Source organism: Salmo salar, chromosome ssa14, assembly GCF_905237065.1.
Source record: "Salmo salar chromosome ssa14, Ssal_v3.1, whole genome shotgun sequence".
Lineage (NCBI taxonomy): Eukaryota > Metazoa > Chordata > Actinopteri > Salmoniformes > Salmonidae > Salmo > Salmo salar.
The window spans coordinates 94279382-94296380 of NC_059455.1; the positions used below are offsets into that span (position 1 = coordinate 94279382).

A 16999-nucleotide genomic window follows, 5' to 3' on the forward strand; every position below is an offset into this window, starting at 1 on the left:
AAGCACCAGCTGTCAGAGCAGCTCACAGATCACTGCACCTGTACATAGCCCATCTATAATTTAGCCCAAACTACTACCTCTTCCCCTACTGTATTTATTTATTTTATTTATTTTGCTCCTTTGCACCATATTATTTATATTTTATCTTTGAACTTTCTTCAAACTACAAATCTACCAGTGTTTTTCTTGCTATACTTTATTTACTTTGCCACCATGGCATTTTTTTTGCCTTTACCTCCCTTAACTCACATCATTTGCTCACATTGTATATAGTCTTATTTTTTTTTTTTCTACTGCATCATTGATTGTATGTTGTTTTACTCCATGTGTAACTCTGTGTTTTTGTATGTTGTCGAACTGCTTTGCTTTATCTTGGCCAGGTCGCAATTGTAAATGAGAACTTGTTCTCAACTTGCCTACCTGGTTAAATAAAGGTGAAATAAATAAATAAATAAATAAAGAAAAAAGAAGACAAAGAAGTACTGGCCAGTATTTCCTATACCTATATATAGGCATTAAGCGGGTGTAATGAAATGTAGCTAGCTCAAACATCATCAAACTTCATCTTCTATCCCTGGAAGCCCAGTATCACAGTCCGCTGCTCCTTCATCTTCTATCCCTGGAAGGTCAGTATCACAGTCTGCTGCTCCTTCATCTTCTATCCCTGGAAGGCCAGTATCACAGTCTGCTGCTCCTTCATCTTCTATCCCTGGAAGGCCAGTATCACAGTCTGCTGCTCCTTCATCTTCTATCCCTGGAAGGCCAGTATCACAGTCTGCTGCTCCTTCATCTTCTAACCCTGGAAGGCCAGTATCACAGCCTGCTGCTCCTTCATCTTCTGTCCCTGGAAGGCCAGTATCACAGTCTGCTGCTCCTTCATCTTCTATCCCTGGAAGGCCAGTATCACAGTCTGCTGCTCCTTCATCTTCTAACCCTGGAAGGCCAGTATCACAGCCTGCTGCTCCTTCATCTTCTGTCCCTGGAAGGCCAGTATCACAGTCTGCTGCTCCTTCATCTTCTATCCCTGGAAGGCCAGTATCACAGTCTGCTGCTCCTTCATCTTCTATCCCTGGAAGGCCAGTATCACAGTCTGCTGTTCCTTCATTTTCTTACTGGCCTCCCATAGCCTGCAGTGAAGTGGTGGTGGAGATCCCTCTGGGTTCCTGTTGCCTGCCAAAGTCTCCCCTTCCCCGGACTCTTCCCCTGCAAGAAACCCTGTCATGTCCCGCCCCAGTTCTGGAAGTCCCTTCCTCTACCTCCTCCTCGGCCCATACCCCTGCCTCCATCTCTACCTCCTCCTCGGCCCATACCCCTGCCTCCATCTCTACCTCCTCCTCGGCCCATACCCCAGCCTCCATCTCTACCTCCTCCTCGGCCCATACCCCTGCCTCCATCTCTACCTCCTCCTCGGCCCATACCCCTGCCTCCATCTCTACCTCCTCCTCGGCCCATACCCCTGCCTCCATCTCTACCTCCACCCATCTCCATTGGTTTCTCTTCTCTCTGTGGGTGATACCTGTGAATGACATAGCTAGATCCACAACATTAGCTAGGTAGTTAGCTAGTATGTAACATATACATACAGTAGAAGTAAAGGTAAATACAATGGAATAATAAAAGCTACCTTAGCGGTACATTAAAGTTATTATGGTGGCTAACGTCCCAGTAACAGCTAACAGGGCTAGTTAGCTAAAGTTAGCATATTTACAAGAATGGCCGAGGACGCAGTGTGGTGCTAGTTCATTTGTAAGGACTTTTGACGTTAACAAAACAATATATAGAGGAGACGGCTTTATTTTAATAACAGACTACAGTAATCACAGCGCACATCATTTAAATTTAATGAAAATCACTCATACCTTCAAAGTACAAACATTGAAATAGGATAAATATTTCCTCCATCCTTGGAGGCAGACATTTTTCTTACGTATGAATGACGTACGTGCGTCATGGCGTCGTGGCGTGTGACGCGAAAGGGGGCGGGCCCACCATACAGTGTTTTTATTTCTTTCTTTGTTTCATGTCCAGAAAAAAACAACAATGGTGTATATTTGTAGAAATGTTCATATCTGATCGTACGCCTGACATTTCAGTAATAATTAACGGATTTGTATCAGAACCGAATCCACAGGAGGGAGGATGAAGCGGCGCAATGCGGACTGCAGCAAGCTCCGACGGCCGTTAAAACGGAACCGAATCACCGAGGGTATATATAGCAGGTACCGACGAATTAAAGTGGCTCTAGTTAAGGGGGACATGATCGTACAATAATGGCGTCTGAGATATATCAGACGAGACACTTTTAGCTGTCGTGTAGTGTGTCAAATAACCCCCCTCCTTTTGCGTTAACGTTACTATTCATGTGTCGTTTTCTAACGTGTTATAGCCTGGTTGTGAAGGCCTTGCTATGTAACATTAGCTAAATAGCAGCTGCTTGCTATTCTGACAGTTTCAGGGATTTGTTCCAACATGTAAACAATACCGACTGCGTTCACATTTGACGACAAAAAAAAACTAATGGCATTGGGGAAAACGTGCTAAAAAAAAAAAAAATGCAATACACAGAGATGATTGTTTTATTGCACGGTTTAATTAGTGTCTACTGATTTAGTTAGCTGGCCATCCAAGCCAAACATGACAACATGTTCTTTGTATACACTGTCTGGTAGCCCTGTATCACTAGCTAGCTCGTTATCCAAAGGCTTGACTGTTCATCTACACTTGTGAACACTTCAGTATATTGATCACACAGCAAAGCAGCTGTTTGGTAGAACCCGACATGCACACATGGGGTTTTAATGTTCTCTCTGATCTTCTCATAGACATACGCCACTGTCTGGCACAGTTTTAGGTTATGTATTTCTGGCCTTGTACAGTATGAACAAAGAGTATAGCTCTGGACCAGAGCTTAGTATGAAGGGGACTGAAAAGCAGTACAATTGTACAACCAGGAATCTGTATATCAACTAGTGGGGCTGAAGTTAAGGATTTATTAAAGAACACATTTCAATTAACTTTTTTTTCTGTTATTCATTGCAAATGCCTAATTTTTAAAACAATATCGGACAACGTGTGGTCATGTGGTTGCAGATTACCTCGTGACTGTAATCAGGATAAAGATGTTCCATCTAAAAACACTGAATGACTGTTTTACTGATCATATTACAGGGAGCTTTTGACTAGCTCTGATCCAAGGCGGTAGTGACACATGTTCCATTACTAGTTAGTAGAGGAACACACTAACACCTTGGACCAGAGCTAGTTTTCATCCAGCCTCTTTGTTTTTACTGTTTGGCACCCCTCTCTCTCTCTCTCTCTCTCTCTCTCTCTCTCTCTCAGGTTGTGTCTAAAGAAATCCCACAATGTTTCTCTCATGCTTTCTCTTGTTCTCTCTCTATCTCTGTCTTTGTCTCTAACTCTGTCTCTAACACTCTCTCTCTCTCTCTCTCTCTCTCTCAGTACGTTCCTGTATCTGAAGTTTCTGGTGGTGTGGGTGCTGGTGCTGCTGGCAGACTTTGTGTTGGAGTTCAGGTTTGAGTACCTGTGGCCCTTCTGGCTCTTCATACGCAGTGTCTATGACTCCTTCAGATACCAGGGGCTGGTAAGTGTGTGTGTGTGTGTGTAAGAGTGAATGTGTGTAAGACAGAGTGTATTCATGAGATTTTGACACGAAAGATGGCTGCACAATTGTATATTATTGCATACTGACTACATTTCTCTCTCCCTCTCTCTCTTTCTGTCTCTCTGTCTCTGTCTCTCTCGGTCTTTCTCTCTCTCTCTCTCTCTATCTCTGTCTCTCTCTCAGGCGTTCTCAGTGTTCTTTGTGTGTGTGGCGTTTACATCTGACATCATCTGCCTCCTCTTTATCCCTGTCCAATGGCTGTTCTTCGCTGCCAGCACCTACGTCTGGGTCCAGTACGTGTGGCACACAGGTCTGTTAACACCAGCTCTCTCTCTGTTCCAGATTTAGATAGATTTCTCTTTCCTATGATGCATTGGGGTTTAATCCTGGGTGATCATGTGATTCATATGTTTATGTATACCCAATTATCAAATGTGTATGTACTGTACATTTTTATATATTCAAAATATGCATGTACAAAATACATTTTGTATTTCTTTGTCTGCGTTCACACAAGCAGCCCAATTTTGATATTCTTTCCACTAATTGGTCTTTTGACAAATCAGATCAGATTCTGCAAATAATTGGGCAAAAAGATCATAATTGGTTTGCCTGTGTAAACGCTGGTGTTTAACTCTCACACTGTCCCCCATCTGGGCCCCCCCCCGTTGCTCAGAGAGAGGGGTGTGTCTACCCACCGTATCGCTATGGATACTGTTTGTTTACATGGAAGCTGCCATCCGCTTCAAGGACCTGAAGAACTTCCATGTGGACCTGTGTCGGCCCTTCGCTGCTCACTGGTAACCCTGTCAGCTGTTTTTATAACCCTACCTCGTCTATCTTATTGCATTGTGTCATTGGGGCCTTTTAATGCACAAGACCAAACACATTGTATTTGCTCAGGCAATGTTCTTTTAAATAATTAGTCAAACATTCCCACTTGTTACAAGACACCTATAGACTTCTTCAACAAAAGTCAAACTGTTCTCCTTCTACGCTGCACAGGAAGTAGAAATGACTGGTAACCATAACAACAGTTTGTTCCCCCCCCCCTCTGTCAGTATCGGCTACCCCGTGGTGACTCTGGGCTTTGGCTTTAAGAGTTACGTCAGCTATAGGATGAGACTGAGGAAACAGAAGGAGGTGCAGAAGGAGAATGAGTTTTACATGCAGCTCCTACAGCAAGCTCTGCCCCCAGAGCAACAGTTGCTACAGCGACAGGAGAGAGAGGCAGAGGAGGGTAAGTAGGACCCTCAGTCTTTTTGTTGTTGTTGCCTGATTCCGTATTTTTCTCTCCCAAATTCAGTTTTCTCCTGTTTTTGACAGTTTTTTTTTCCCCCTCCCACACTTCAAAAAAATATATATATTAAAAATAAAATACAAATTGGATGTTCCAAGTCCACAACATTGCTTAAACCACATTAGGAGACTACTTTTGAGGTCTGTGAAAAAAATCTTTGAAATTTTGGGTGTAGTTGCCCTTTAATGCAAGTGTGAACCGGCAAGAGACCGTTGTTCGGTTAGCGACGTTTCTGTTGCGCTCATGTGATTTGCAGAGTTTGCAAAACAAATGGCCACTGGATTGATGCAAATAATCATGATATCATCCTGCCAGGTAGGCTACTTTGTAGTTAACATTTTGGGAAAGTCTTCCTGCTCTACTAGGCGATGGTTATCGTTAGCATCATCGCTAACGGCTACACCAACTCATTCCTGTGCCGTTTCAGAAAGTTGCAGGAAAATATGAATCACTGATGCGTTTAAAGTTAATGTCTTATGATTCACTTGGGCAAATTTTAATGCATTTTCTAATAAATTCATAAGCTCTGATTCAGAGGGGTTAAATGTGGAAGACGCATTTCAGTTGAATGCATTCAGTTGTACATCTGACTAGGTATCCCCCCCTTCCATTTGCCTTCAATACATTTAGTTGATTTCATACTAAGTTCAATACATTTAGTTGATTTCATACTAAGTTCAATACATTTAGTTGATTTCCTACTAAGGTCAATACATATATATATTTTTTTATATTGTTGAATTCCGTTTTTAATGTCTGTATACCACACACACACACACACACACACACACACACACACACACACACACACACACAGGTTTCTACAACAGCCTGTATTCCCCGTCAGAGCGTTCTTCCACACCCTCCCCCTATCCTAGAGCAGCACATGCTCCAACAGCACCTTCCATCAAAAGTGAGATCCAAACACGTTCACGTTGCTGTTATCTTATCTAACCTCTTCCTCGCCTCCTCTTTCTAGCAGCCATGGCTAAAGGTGTGCCATCAGAGATGGACCTAGCCCCTCCGGTCTCCCAGAACGGGGCTACACCCGGCAAGAAGAACCCCGTTAACTCTTCTGTCCCCTTACCGGAACTGGAGTACCGGGAGAAAGGGAGAGACGGCAACAGCAAGGAGCGGGAGGGCAAACAACAACAACAACAACACACAATAGGAATCAACAACAACAGTATCCTCCACACACTGGACTCCACATTACAGGAGACAGAGTATATGGAGAGCATGGGTGGGAAGAGACTGAACAACGACCTCGGAGGAGGAGAGATCACACACACTCCCAAAGAGGAGGAGGTGCTGGGAGGAGGAGAGAGCACGGGTAACACACACACTCCTAAAGAGGAGGTGGGGGGAACAGGGGGAGGAGGGAAAAACTACAAAAACGCCAGAGGAGGAGGAGGCGGTGTGGCCACCAATTCCTCACCTCGGAATCACAGCTCCACCAATGGGAGCGTGCCGTCGTCTGGCTCGTCCAATAAGAACGAGAAGAAGCAGAAGTCGGCGGGGAAAGGTGCAGCCAATCAGAAGGATCCCGTGGAGAACTGCATTCCCAACAATCAACTGGGCAAGCCGGACGCTCTCGTGCGGTAAGACACACACACACACACACAACCATAGCCAACGTACACATGCAGACCTACACCAAGACGGACCTAGAAATACAGCAGGAAAAGAGCCAGGTTTCACCTTGGTGGTGTTTGGGTGTTTACCATGTCATCAACTGTGCAGTCGGGCGTCAGATTTCATACGATGTGCTGTCATGATAAACACATATTCAGACCTTATGAGATCTGGCAGGAAACTGCTATGTAGTCTACCTGATGCATAGCTCTCTCTCTCTGTCTCTGTTTCTCTCTCTCTCTCTCTCTCTACCCCCCCTCCTTTCTCTCTCTCTCTCTCTCTCTCTCTCTCTCTCTCTCTCCTCTCTCTCCTCTCTCCTCTCTCTCTCTCTCCTCTCTCCTCTCTCTCTCTAGGTTGGAGCAGGATGTGAAACGGCTGAAGGCAGACCTGCAGGCGAGCCGTCAGCTGGAGTCAGATTTACGTTCTCACCTCTCCTCCCTGACCAGCCAGGACAGGAGTCTGCGCTCAGAGCTGGGCCAGCTGCGACAAGACAACGAGATGCTGCAGAACAAGTAGGAACACACACACGCACACACACACACTCGAGGCCTGGAACAAAGCCAATGTTTTCATGGTGGTGTAGTGGATTAGCCTGAGCAGCGCTGTGTGTAGGATCAGCCTGAGCAGCGCTGTGTGTAGGATCAGCCTGAGCAGCGCTGTGTGTAGGATCAGCCTGAGCAGCGCTGTGTGTAGGATCAGCCTGAGCAGCGCTGTGTGTAGGATCAGCCTGAGCAGCGCTGTGTGTAGGATCAGCCTGAGCAGCGCTGTGTGGAGGATCAGCCTGAGCAGCGCTGTGTGGAGGATCGGCCCGAGCAGCGCTGTGTGGAGGATCGGCCCGAGCAGCGCTGTGTGGAGGATCAGCCCGAGCAGCGCTGTGTGTAGGATCGGCCCGAGCAGCGCTGTGTGGAGGATCGGCCCGAGCAGCGCTGTGTGGAGGATCGGCCCGAGCAGCGCTGTGTGGAGGATCGGCCCGAGCAGCGCTGTGTAGAGGATCGGCCCGAGCAGCGCTGTGTGGAGGATCGGCCCGAGCAGCGCTGTGTGGAGGATCGGCCCGAGCAGCGTGTGGAGGATCGGCCCGAGCAGCGCTGTGTGGAGGATCGGCCCGAGCAGCGCTGTGTGGAGGATCGGCCCGAGCAGCGCTGTGTGGAGGATCGGCCCGAGCAGCGCTGTGTGGAGGATCGGCCCGAGCAGCGCTGTGTGGAGGATCGGCCCGAGCAGCGCTGTGTGGAGGATCGGCCCGAGCAGCGCTGTGTGGAGGATCGGCCCGAGCAGCGCTGTGTGGAGGATCGGCCCGAGCAGCGCTGTGTGGAGGATCGGCCCGAGCAGCGCTGTGTGGAGGATCGGCCCGAGCAGCGCTGTGTGGAGGATCGGCCCGAGCAGCGCTGTGTAGAGGATCGGCCCGAGCAGCGCTGTGTAGAGGATCGGCCCGAGCAGCGCTGTGTGGAGGATCGGCCCGAGCAGCGCTGTGTGGAGGATCGGCCCGAGCAGCGCTGTGTAGAGGATCGGCCCGAGCAGCGCTGTGTAGAGGATCAGCCTGAGCGTAATATCACTCATCTTGATCACATAACAGGTGTTTTGTTTTGGATGCAAGGTGACCTGCAGATCAGGGAACATACAGATTCTTAGAAACTGTGTGTGTGTGTGTGTGTGTGTGTGTGTGTGTGTGTGTGTGTGTGTGTGTGTGTGTGTGTGTGTGTGTGTGTGTAGGCTCTATAGTGCTGTCCAGGCCAAGCAGAAGGACAAGCAGACTGTCTCCCAGCTAGAGAAGAGGCTGAAGGCAGAGCAGGAGGCGCGGGCGCTGGCGGAGAAACAGCTGGCTGACGAGAGGAAGAGGAAGAAAGTGGAGGAAGCCACCGCAGCCCGGGCTGTAGCACTGGCCGCAGCCTCCAGGTATCCTGCTATCTATCCCCTCCTCTCTATCTATCCCCTCCTCTCTATCTCTCTCTCTCTCTCTCTCTCTCTCTCTATCCCCTCTCTCTCTCTCTATCCCCTCTCTCTCTCTCTATCCCCTCTCTCTCTCTCTCTCCTCCTCTCTCTCTCTCCTCCTCTCTCTCTCTCTATCCCTCCTCTCTCTCTATCCCCCCTCTCTCTCTATCCCCCCTCTCTCTCTATCCCCCTCTCTCTCTATCCCCCTCTCTCCCCCCTCTCTCTCTATCGCACCTCTCTCTCTATCCCACCTCTCTACCCCCCTCTCTCTCTATCCCCCTCTCTCTCTCTCTCTCTCTCTCTCTCTCTCTCTCTATCCCCTCTCTCTCTCTCTCTCTCTCTCTCTCTCTATCCCCTCTCTCTCTCTCTCTATCCCCTCTCTCTCTCTCTCTATCCCCTCCTCTCTACCCTCTCTCTCTCTATCCCCCCTCTCTCTCTCTACCCTCCTCTCTCTCTATCCCCCTCTCCTCTCTATCCTTATCCCCTCTCTCTCTCTCTATCCCCCTCTCTCTCTCTATCCCCCCCTCTCTCTCTCTATCCCCCTCTCTCTCTCTCTATCCCCTCCTCTCTCTCTATCCCCCTCTCCTGTCTCTATCCTCTCTCTATCCCCCCTCTCTCTCTCTATCCCTCCTCTCTCTCTCTATCCCCTCCTCTCTCTCTCTATCCCTCCTCTCTCTCTCTCTATCCCCTCCCCTCTCTCTCTATCCCCCTCTCTCTCTCTATCCCCCTCTCTCTCTCTATCCCCCCTCTCTACCCCCTCTCTCTCTCTATCCCCCTCTCTCTCTCTATCCCCCCTCTCTCTCTCCCTCTCTCTCTATCCCACTCCTCTCTACCCCCTCTCTCTCTCATCCCCCTCTCTCTCTCTCTATCCCCCTCTCTCTCTCTCTATCCCCTCCTCTCTACCCCCTCTCTCTCTATCCCCTCTCTCTCTCTATCCCCCTCTCTCTCTCTATCCCCTCCTCTCTCTATCCTCTCTCACTATCCCCTCCTCTCTCTTTCTATCCCCTCTCTCTCTATCCCCCCTCTCTCTCTCTATCCCCTCTCCTGTCTCTATCATCTCTCTATCCCCCCTCTCTCTCGCTATCCCCCCCTCTCTCCCTCTATCCTCTCTCTTTCTATCTATCCCCTCCTCTCTCTTTCTATCCCCTCTCTCTCTATCCTCCCTCTCTCTCTCTATCCCCTCCTCTCTCTCTATCCCCTCTCCTGTCTCTATCCTCTCTCTACCCCCCCTCTCTCTCTCTATCCCCCCTCTCTCTCTCTATCCTCTCTCTCTCCTCTCTCTTTCTATCCTCTCTCTTTCTATCCTCTCTCTCTCTATTTCCCCTCTCTCTCTCTATCCCCTCTCTCTCTCTATCCCCCTCTCTCTCTCTCTCCCCTCCTCTCTCTCTCTATCCTCTCTCTCTATCCTCCCGCTCTCTCTCTCTATCCTCTCTCGCTATCCTCTCCTCTCTCTCTCTCTATCCCCTCCTCTCTCTCTATCCCCTCCTCTCTCTCTATCCCCTCCTCTCTCTCTATCCCTCCTCTCTCTCTATCCCCCCTCTCTCTCTATCCCATCCCCTCTCTCTCTCTCTATCCTCTCTCTATCCCCTCTCTCTCTCTATCCCCCGCTCTCTCTTCTCTCTCTCCCCTCCCTCTCTCTATCCCCTCTCTCTCTCTCTATCCCCTCCTCTCTCTCTCTATCCCCTCCTCTCTCTCTCTATCCCCTCCTCTCTCTCTCTCTAGCCTCTCTATCACCCCGCTCTCTCTATCCCCTCACTCTATCCTCTCCCTCTCTCTCTCTCTCTCTATTCCCTTCTCTCTCTCTATCCCCCTCCCTCTCTCTATCCCCTCCCTCCCTCTCTCTATCCCCTCCCTCTCTCTCTCTATCCCCTCTCTCTCTCTATCCCCTCTCTCTCTCTATCCCCTCCTCTCTCTCTCTATCCCCTCCTCTCTCTCTCTCTAGCCTCTCTCTATCACCCCGCTCTCTCTATCCCCCTCACTCTATCCTCTCCTCTCTCTCTCCTCTCTCTCCCCTCCTCTCTCTCTCTATTCCCTTCTCTCTCTCTCTCTCTCTATTCCCTTCTCTCTCTCTCTCTATCCCCTCCCTCTCTCTCTCTCCCCTCCTCTCTCTATCCCCCTCTCTCTCTATCCCATCCCCTCTCTCTATCCTCTCTCTCTCTATCCTCTCTCTCTCTCTCTCTCTATCACCCCGCTCTCTCTATCCCCCTCACTCTATCCTCTCCTCTCTCTCTCTATCCTCTCTCCTTCTCTCTCCCCTCCTCTCTCTCTCTATTCCCTTCTCTCTCTCTCTCTCTATTCCCTTCTCTCTCTCTCTCCCCTCCTTCTCTCTATCCCCTCCCTCTCTCTCTATCCCCTCTCTCTCTCTCTCCCCTCCTCTCTCTATCCCCCCCTCTCTCTCTATCCCATCCCCTCTCTCTATCCTCTCTCTCTCTATCCCCTCCTCTCTATCCCCCCTCTCTCTCTCTCCCCCTCTCTCTCTATATCCCCTCCTCTATCTATCCCCTCCCTTCTCTCTCATACAAATATATTGAACAGTGTTTCTTCCCCCTGTAACTCCTGTTTTCTGTTCATTTTTCGTTTTCTCTCTGTCAGGGGTGAGTGTACTGACTCCCTGCGTGGTCGGATCAGAGAGTTGGAAACGGAGTGTAAGAAACTCAGCATCGACATGAAACTCAAAGAAGAGCACATTAGAGAGCTGGAGGGGAAATGCCAGGTGAGTTTACATTACTTTAGATACTTCCTGGATCCTTTCTGTGAGATCACTGTGAGAACCTAAGCAGGGTGCTGCTGATTCCTTACTGGGACACGGCTGAAACTAGATTGTGGCTGAAAACATGTTCCTTTGCTTCATTTACTCTCTGTTCCAGATCGACTTACAGTAGTGAGTGCATAAATGTTCTTACATGTTCATACTGGACCCCCCCCGTGGGAATGGAACCCACAGCCCTGGTATTACAAGCACCGTGTTCTACCAACTGAGCCACACTGGACACCTTATGAGGAGTTAGTTTTGTGTTTTCAGATGCTCATGATGAGGTATGGCTGTCTAATCTCTATTCTCTCTCTCTCCTCGCTCCTCGATCCTCTCTCTCCTCCCTCCTCCTGTCTCTCCCTCCTGTCTCTCCCCCCTGTCTCTCCTCCCTCCTCCTCTCTCTCCTCCCTCCTCCTCTCCCTCCTCCTTTCTCTCCTCCCTCCTCCTTTCTCTCCTCCCTCCTCCTGTCTCTCCTCCCTCCTGTTTCTCCCTCCTCCTGTCTCTCCTCCCCGTCCTCTCTCCTCCTTCCTTCTCTCTCTCCTCCCTCCTCCTGTCTCTCCTCCCTCTTCTCTCTCCCCCCTCCTTCTCTCTAGGAGCTGCGTAAGTACAAGGAGAATGAGAAGGACATGGAGGTGTTAATGTCGGCGCTGTCGGCCATGCAGGATAAAACCCAGCACCTGGAGAACAGCCTGTCTGCTGAGACCAGGATCAAACTAGACCTCTTCTCTGCCCTGGGGGACGCCAAAAGACAGCTGGAGATCGCACAAGGTACACTTCCCTTACCTGACCCACTGCCGCACTACTACAGTGACCAGCTTCTAGCTGAGTCATTGTGTTCATAGACTCTAGGATCAAACTCTGACGGCTGGGGATTCCACAAGGTACAGTAACATTTACCTCAGGTGTTCATCTACCATTACATAAACAGGATGCTCCACGAGGTACATTAACATTTACCTCAGGTTTTCATCTACCATTACATAAACAGGATGCTCCACAAGGTACAGTAACATTTACCTCAGGTTTTCATCTACCATTACATAAACAGGATGCTCCACAAGGCACAGTAACATTTACCTCAGGTTTTCATCTACCATTACATAAACAGGATGCTCCACAAGGCACAGTAACATTTACCTCAGGTTTTCATCTACCATTACATAAACAGGATGCTCCTCAAGGTACAGTAACATTTACCACAGGTTTTCATCTACCATTACATAAACAGGATGCTCCACAAGGTACAGTAACATTTACCTCAGGTTTTCATCTACCATTACATAAACAGGATGCTCCACAAGGTACAGTAACATTTACCTCAGGTTTTCATCTACCATTACATAAACAGGATGCTCCTCAAGGTACAGTAACATTTACCTCAGGTTTTCATCTACCATTACATAAACAGGATGCTCCACAAGGTACAGTAACATTTACATCAGGTTTTCATTTTCCTTTACATAAACAGGATGCTCCACAAGGTACAGTAACATTTACCTCAGGTTTTCATCTACCATTACATAAACAGGATGCTCCACAAGGTATACAAGGTGTTCTGCTATTCGACCCAGAGATGTAAATTAGCAACATGAAGAAAATGACAACAAAGTGAGAAGACACATTTCCTACTGTGATCTAACGCTCCTCTCTCTCTCCCTCCTCCTTCCCCCAGGTCAGATCCACCAGAGAGACCAGGAGATAGCAGAGTTGAAGCAGAAGATAGCTGAGGTGATGGCGGTGATGCCCAGCATCTCCTACAGCAACGACAGCAGCAGCCTCAGCCCCGTTACCCCACACTACTCCTCCAAGTTCATGGACAATAGTCCCTCTTCCCTGGATCCCAACGCTTCTGTCTACCAGCCACTCAAAAAGTGACAATAACACACACATTAATACACACTAACACACACACACACTTACAAGAATACAGATTTACAAAGACGGCATACATAGTCACATCCACCCATACATACGTAGTCGCATCCACCCATACATACGTAGTCACATCCACTCATACATTCGTAGTCACATCCACTCATACATTCGTAGTCACATCCACTCATACATACGTAGTCACATCCACTCATACATACGTAGTCGCATCCACTCATACATACGTAGTCGCATCCACCCATACATACGTAGTCGCATCCACCCATACATACGTAGTCGCATCCACCCATACATACAGACACAAACTCTTCTGGTCATGTTTTGTGGAAGCGATTGGAAATGATCTCGGCGCTGTCTAGGACGAGCTTCTCCAAAGTGTTTTGGTTGTGTTTTGGTTGTGTTTTGGTTGTGTTTTTGGAACCAGTTGCGGTCGGAGTCCCAGCCCCGTCGTTCTGTTGTTCTCAGTATGTTCCCATGGTGATGCCTTAGTTTATTTTTTATTTTTTTTGGAACAGCTGGAGAGGTAAAACTACACGAGGGAAGGTGTTTATGTTTTGTGTTTTGAACTGGTAAGAGTAAAGGGACATCGGGTTGACTGTATCCTGAAGGAGTGTTCTGAGGGGAGAGAGATGCAGATGAGGACTGACTGGTTAGTTGGTATAAATGTCTAGAAAGACTCATCGTCTTGCTCTCTCTCTCTGTGCTTCATGTTCTCTCTGTCAGCGCTTCATGTTCTCTCTCTCTCTCTCTCTCTCTCTCTCTCTCAGTGCTTCATGTTCTCTCTCTCTCTCTCTCTCTCTCTCTCTCTCTCTCTCTCTCAGTCAGTGCTTCATGTTCGCCATCTCCTTTTTCTTTCTGTCCATTTTGTTCAGCAGGTTTTGTCCCAGCTTAAAGTTAGTCTTTGTATGATGGGACTATTATACTACTCTACATTTTTGCTTTTAAATGAGAGGAAGCTGAAACATTTGAAGTGGTATCTTCTGTGAGTTTGATTATGAATGGAAAAGTACTTTGTTGATGTTTTGGTATTATCGCCATTTACTTAAATATGTGTTTTTTATTTTTATTTTTAAAGAACACATTTCAATTTAGTTATGACCATAACAATGGTAAAGTAGATTTCTCTGTACCAATGGTCTTGGAAAGATCACCAATTTGTACATCAACTCAAATTCACTCTTTACTCCAAACAACATCCGGGATTTATCAATTAACTCCAACACTCCGGTCAAGAAATACATATCTTTCAGAATTGGATTGTCAATGGAGATGACCTGGTACTGCCTAAAGGTTAAATTATGACCTGGTACTGCCTAAAGGTTAAGATATGACCTGGTACTGCCTAAAGGTTAAGATATGACCTGGTACTGCCTAAAGGTTAAGATATGACCTGGTACTGCCTAAAGGTTAAGATATGACCTCGTACTGCCTAAAGGTTAAGATATGACCTGGTACTGCCTAAAGGTTAAGATATGACCTGGTACTGCCTAAAGGTTAAGATATGACCTGGTACTGCCTAAAGGTTAAATTATGACCTCGTACTGCCTAAAGGTTAAGATATGACCTGGTACTGCCTAAAGGTTAAGATATGACCTGGTACTGCCTAAAGGTTAAATTATGACCTGGTACTGCCTAAAGGTTAAGATATGACCTGGTACTGCCTAAAGGTTAAATTATGACCTGGTACTGCCTAAAGGTTAAGATATGACCTGGTACTGCCTAAAGGTTAAGATATGACCTGGTACTGCCTAAAGGTTAAGATATGACCTGGTACTGCCTAAAGGTTAAGATATGACCTGGTACTGCCTAAAGGTTAAGATATGACCTGGTACTGCCTAAAGGTTAAATTATGACCTGGTACTGCCTAAAGGTTAAATTATGACCTGGTACTGCCTAAAGGTTAAGCAATGTCATATGTTTGCTGCAAATGCACTCAAACCTGTCTATCCTTTTGGACCAAATTAGAATCTGTCGTTAGGCCATATTACTAAAAACCTACTGGATTTAATGATGTCTAGGTAACTGATGTTTACCAGTTGTAAATTTCACTGTGCCTTGCAAATTACTTTTTTTTTTAAGTAGTGAGTATAATGGGTTACTTCGCCAATCTTGATATAGGACCCGGGGCGGTCTCAATAATGTAAGCTTGCTTCCTTTCATTCTACCCTTTCCTTCGTGATCTCTGATCTGGCAGGTGGAAGCAACATATGGTGAAAGCCCTCTCACCTATCATGAAGGAAAGGAGATGAAGTAAGGAAGCCAGTGTAGTGGATTGAGATGTCCCCCATCTCGTACCATCTCCCATGCAGCCCCAGTCTCCTTTATATTAAGCCCCATACTCTTAGACCCCGGTCAGTGTTGTCTTATTAACAAGGAAAGGAAACAAATTGATTTGGTATTATGAATGAACCTGGTCTGCCAAACAGCTATTAAATACATCTATCTGGTCAGGCCAAGGGGTCAGTAGATCAAACTCCAGGCTCTTATGTCCACTACTACGGTGGCCCAGAGTGGACATCTATTTGTTTACAACCAAGGTTGAGGTCAATTCCATTTCAATTCAGGAAGTAAAAAAATTGGAATGTCAGTAATCGTCAATGCTTTTTAATGAGGAAACATTTGGAATTTGGTTAACTTTTTATTTTTTCTGAATTGAAATGGAATTGAGCCCCAACCCTGTTTTACAGCCATGTACATTATTACATACCGATGAATGTTATAGTTTCTTTCAGTTCAAAGTGCCACGTTTTGGTGTTTCTTAATTGCATCCCCTCTCCCATTCATTAGATTGATGTATCTCTAGCTTGCTTTAGGTTTGGATAAAAACCATCAGAGCTACACGTTGTTGTTGTGTTCATATATTTGACATTATTTGGTTCTGATGTTTTGTTTTTAGGTCGATCAGAGAGCAGGTACAGTAACGGCTAAATTCACTCGCTGCTTTTGTTACTGATTTGGTTGCAGCTGTTTTTTTTCTCCTCCTGCATCATGTTTTTAATTCTCTCCTGCTAGCCTGAGTCCCAGATCTGTTTTTCTGTTCGTCCCAACTCCTTATGGAATCGTCATGCAAAACAATTGGCTTGAAAGACTACATTTTGAGTCGGCAAGAGCACAAACATATCAGGGACCAAGCTAATCTCTTTCCAACTGGGGATGATGATGATGATGATAATGATGAAGATAATAGTGTGAAGTTTTGTTTTGGGAAGTTACACCCTGCCCACTGGGCACACGCTCGTTGAATCGATGTTGTTTCCATGTCTTTTCAATGACATTACGTTGAGCCAACATGAAATAGGGGTTCAGTTGACATCTGTGCAGTTTGACCATATGCTGTGTTTTTTGCTGTAGGGTGAAGTTGCCCCTAGATGCTGATTATAGTTTTTTTTTGGGGGGGGGGGTCAGTTTTACATTTCTCCACTATTGTTAAAATTAGGATTAGGGGAGCGGAATCTGATTCTGGGTCGGTACCTAGATGAAATTTAACCCCTAAAAACGTTGTGTTTTCTACCTGGAAAGTATTGGTGTGGATCCACAGTAACGGACTTGTGACCTGTTGTAAAGATGTTCTATATGTTTTAGTGGCAAAGAATTTTTGTTTTGTTTTGTTGTTGTTCCACCATGTTGTTTTTCTCTCGATCTCAAAGTGATGATGATGATGATGATGTCGGCTGAGTCCAAACTTCTCTCACTTTGGGGCCATCACCTGGAATTAAAAAAAAATGAGTCTTGCAGGCGATGATGACGATGCAAGCTGTTTGAGAACAATCTGTGTGTTGTATTTATTTCTCTCTCTCTCTCTCGGTTATTCATATCTCTGATGTTGACATCTGCCTATTCATCAGGCTCCTCTGTGGACTACTAAAGCACC

The 16999-nt window shown here is 46.8% G+C and overlaps 1 protein-coding gene across 2 annotated transcripts; it reads left to right on the top strand.

The window, feature by feature from the left end:
• The first annotated feature begins 1947 nt into the window (after window positions 1-1947).
• Window positions 1948-16896, top strand: LOC106595999 (macoilin-1). Of its 2 annotated transcripts, none has more exons than XM_045695054.1 (11): window positions 1948-2219; window positions 3460-3601; window positions 3806-3932; window positions 4299-4422; window positions 4684-4862; window positions 5905-6523; window positions 6911-7069; window positions 8265-8447; window positions 11076-11196; window positions 11829-12003; window positions 12908-16896. In XM_045695054.1, exons 1-11 carry the CDS (start codon window positions 2140-2142, stop codon window positions 13108-13110), a joined length of 2112 nt encoding a protein of 703 aa, XP_045551010.1. In that variant the 5' UTR covers window positions 1948-2139; the 3' UTR covers window positions 13111-16896. The 2 variants fall into 2 exon arrangements, with proteins under 2 accessions (XP_045551010.1, XP_045551009.1); XM_045695053.1 differs by having other exon boundaries at window positions 1949-2219; window positions 5902-6523.
• The last annotated feature ends 103 nt before the right edge of the window (window positions 16897-16999 follow it).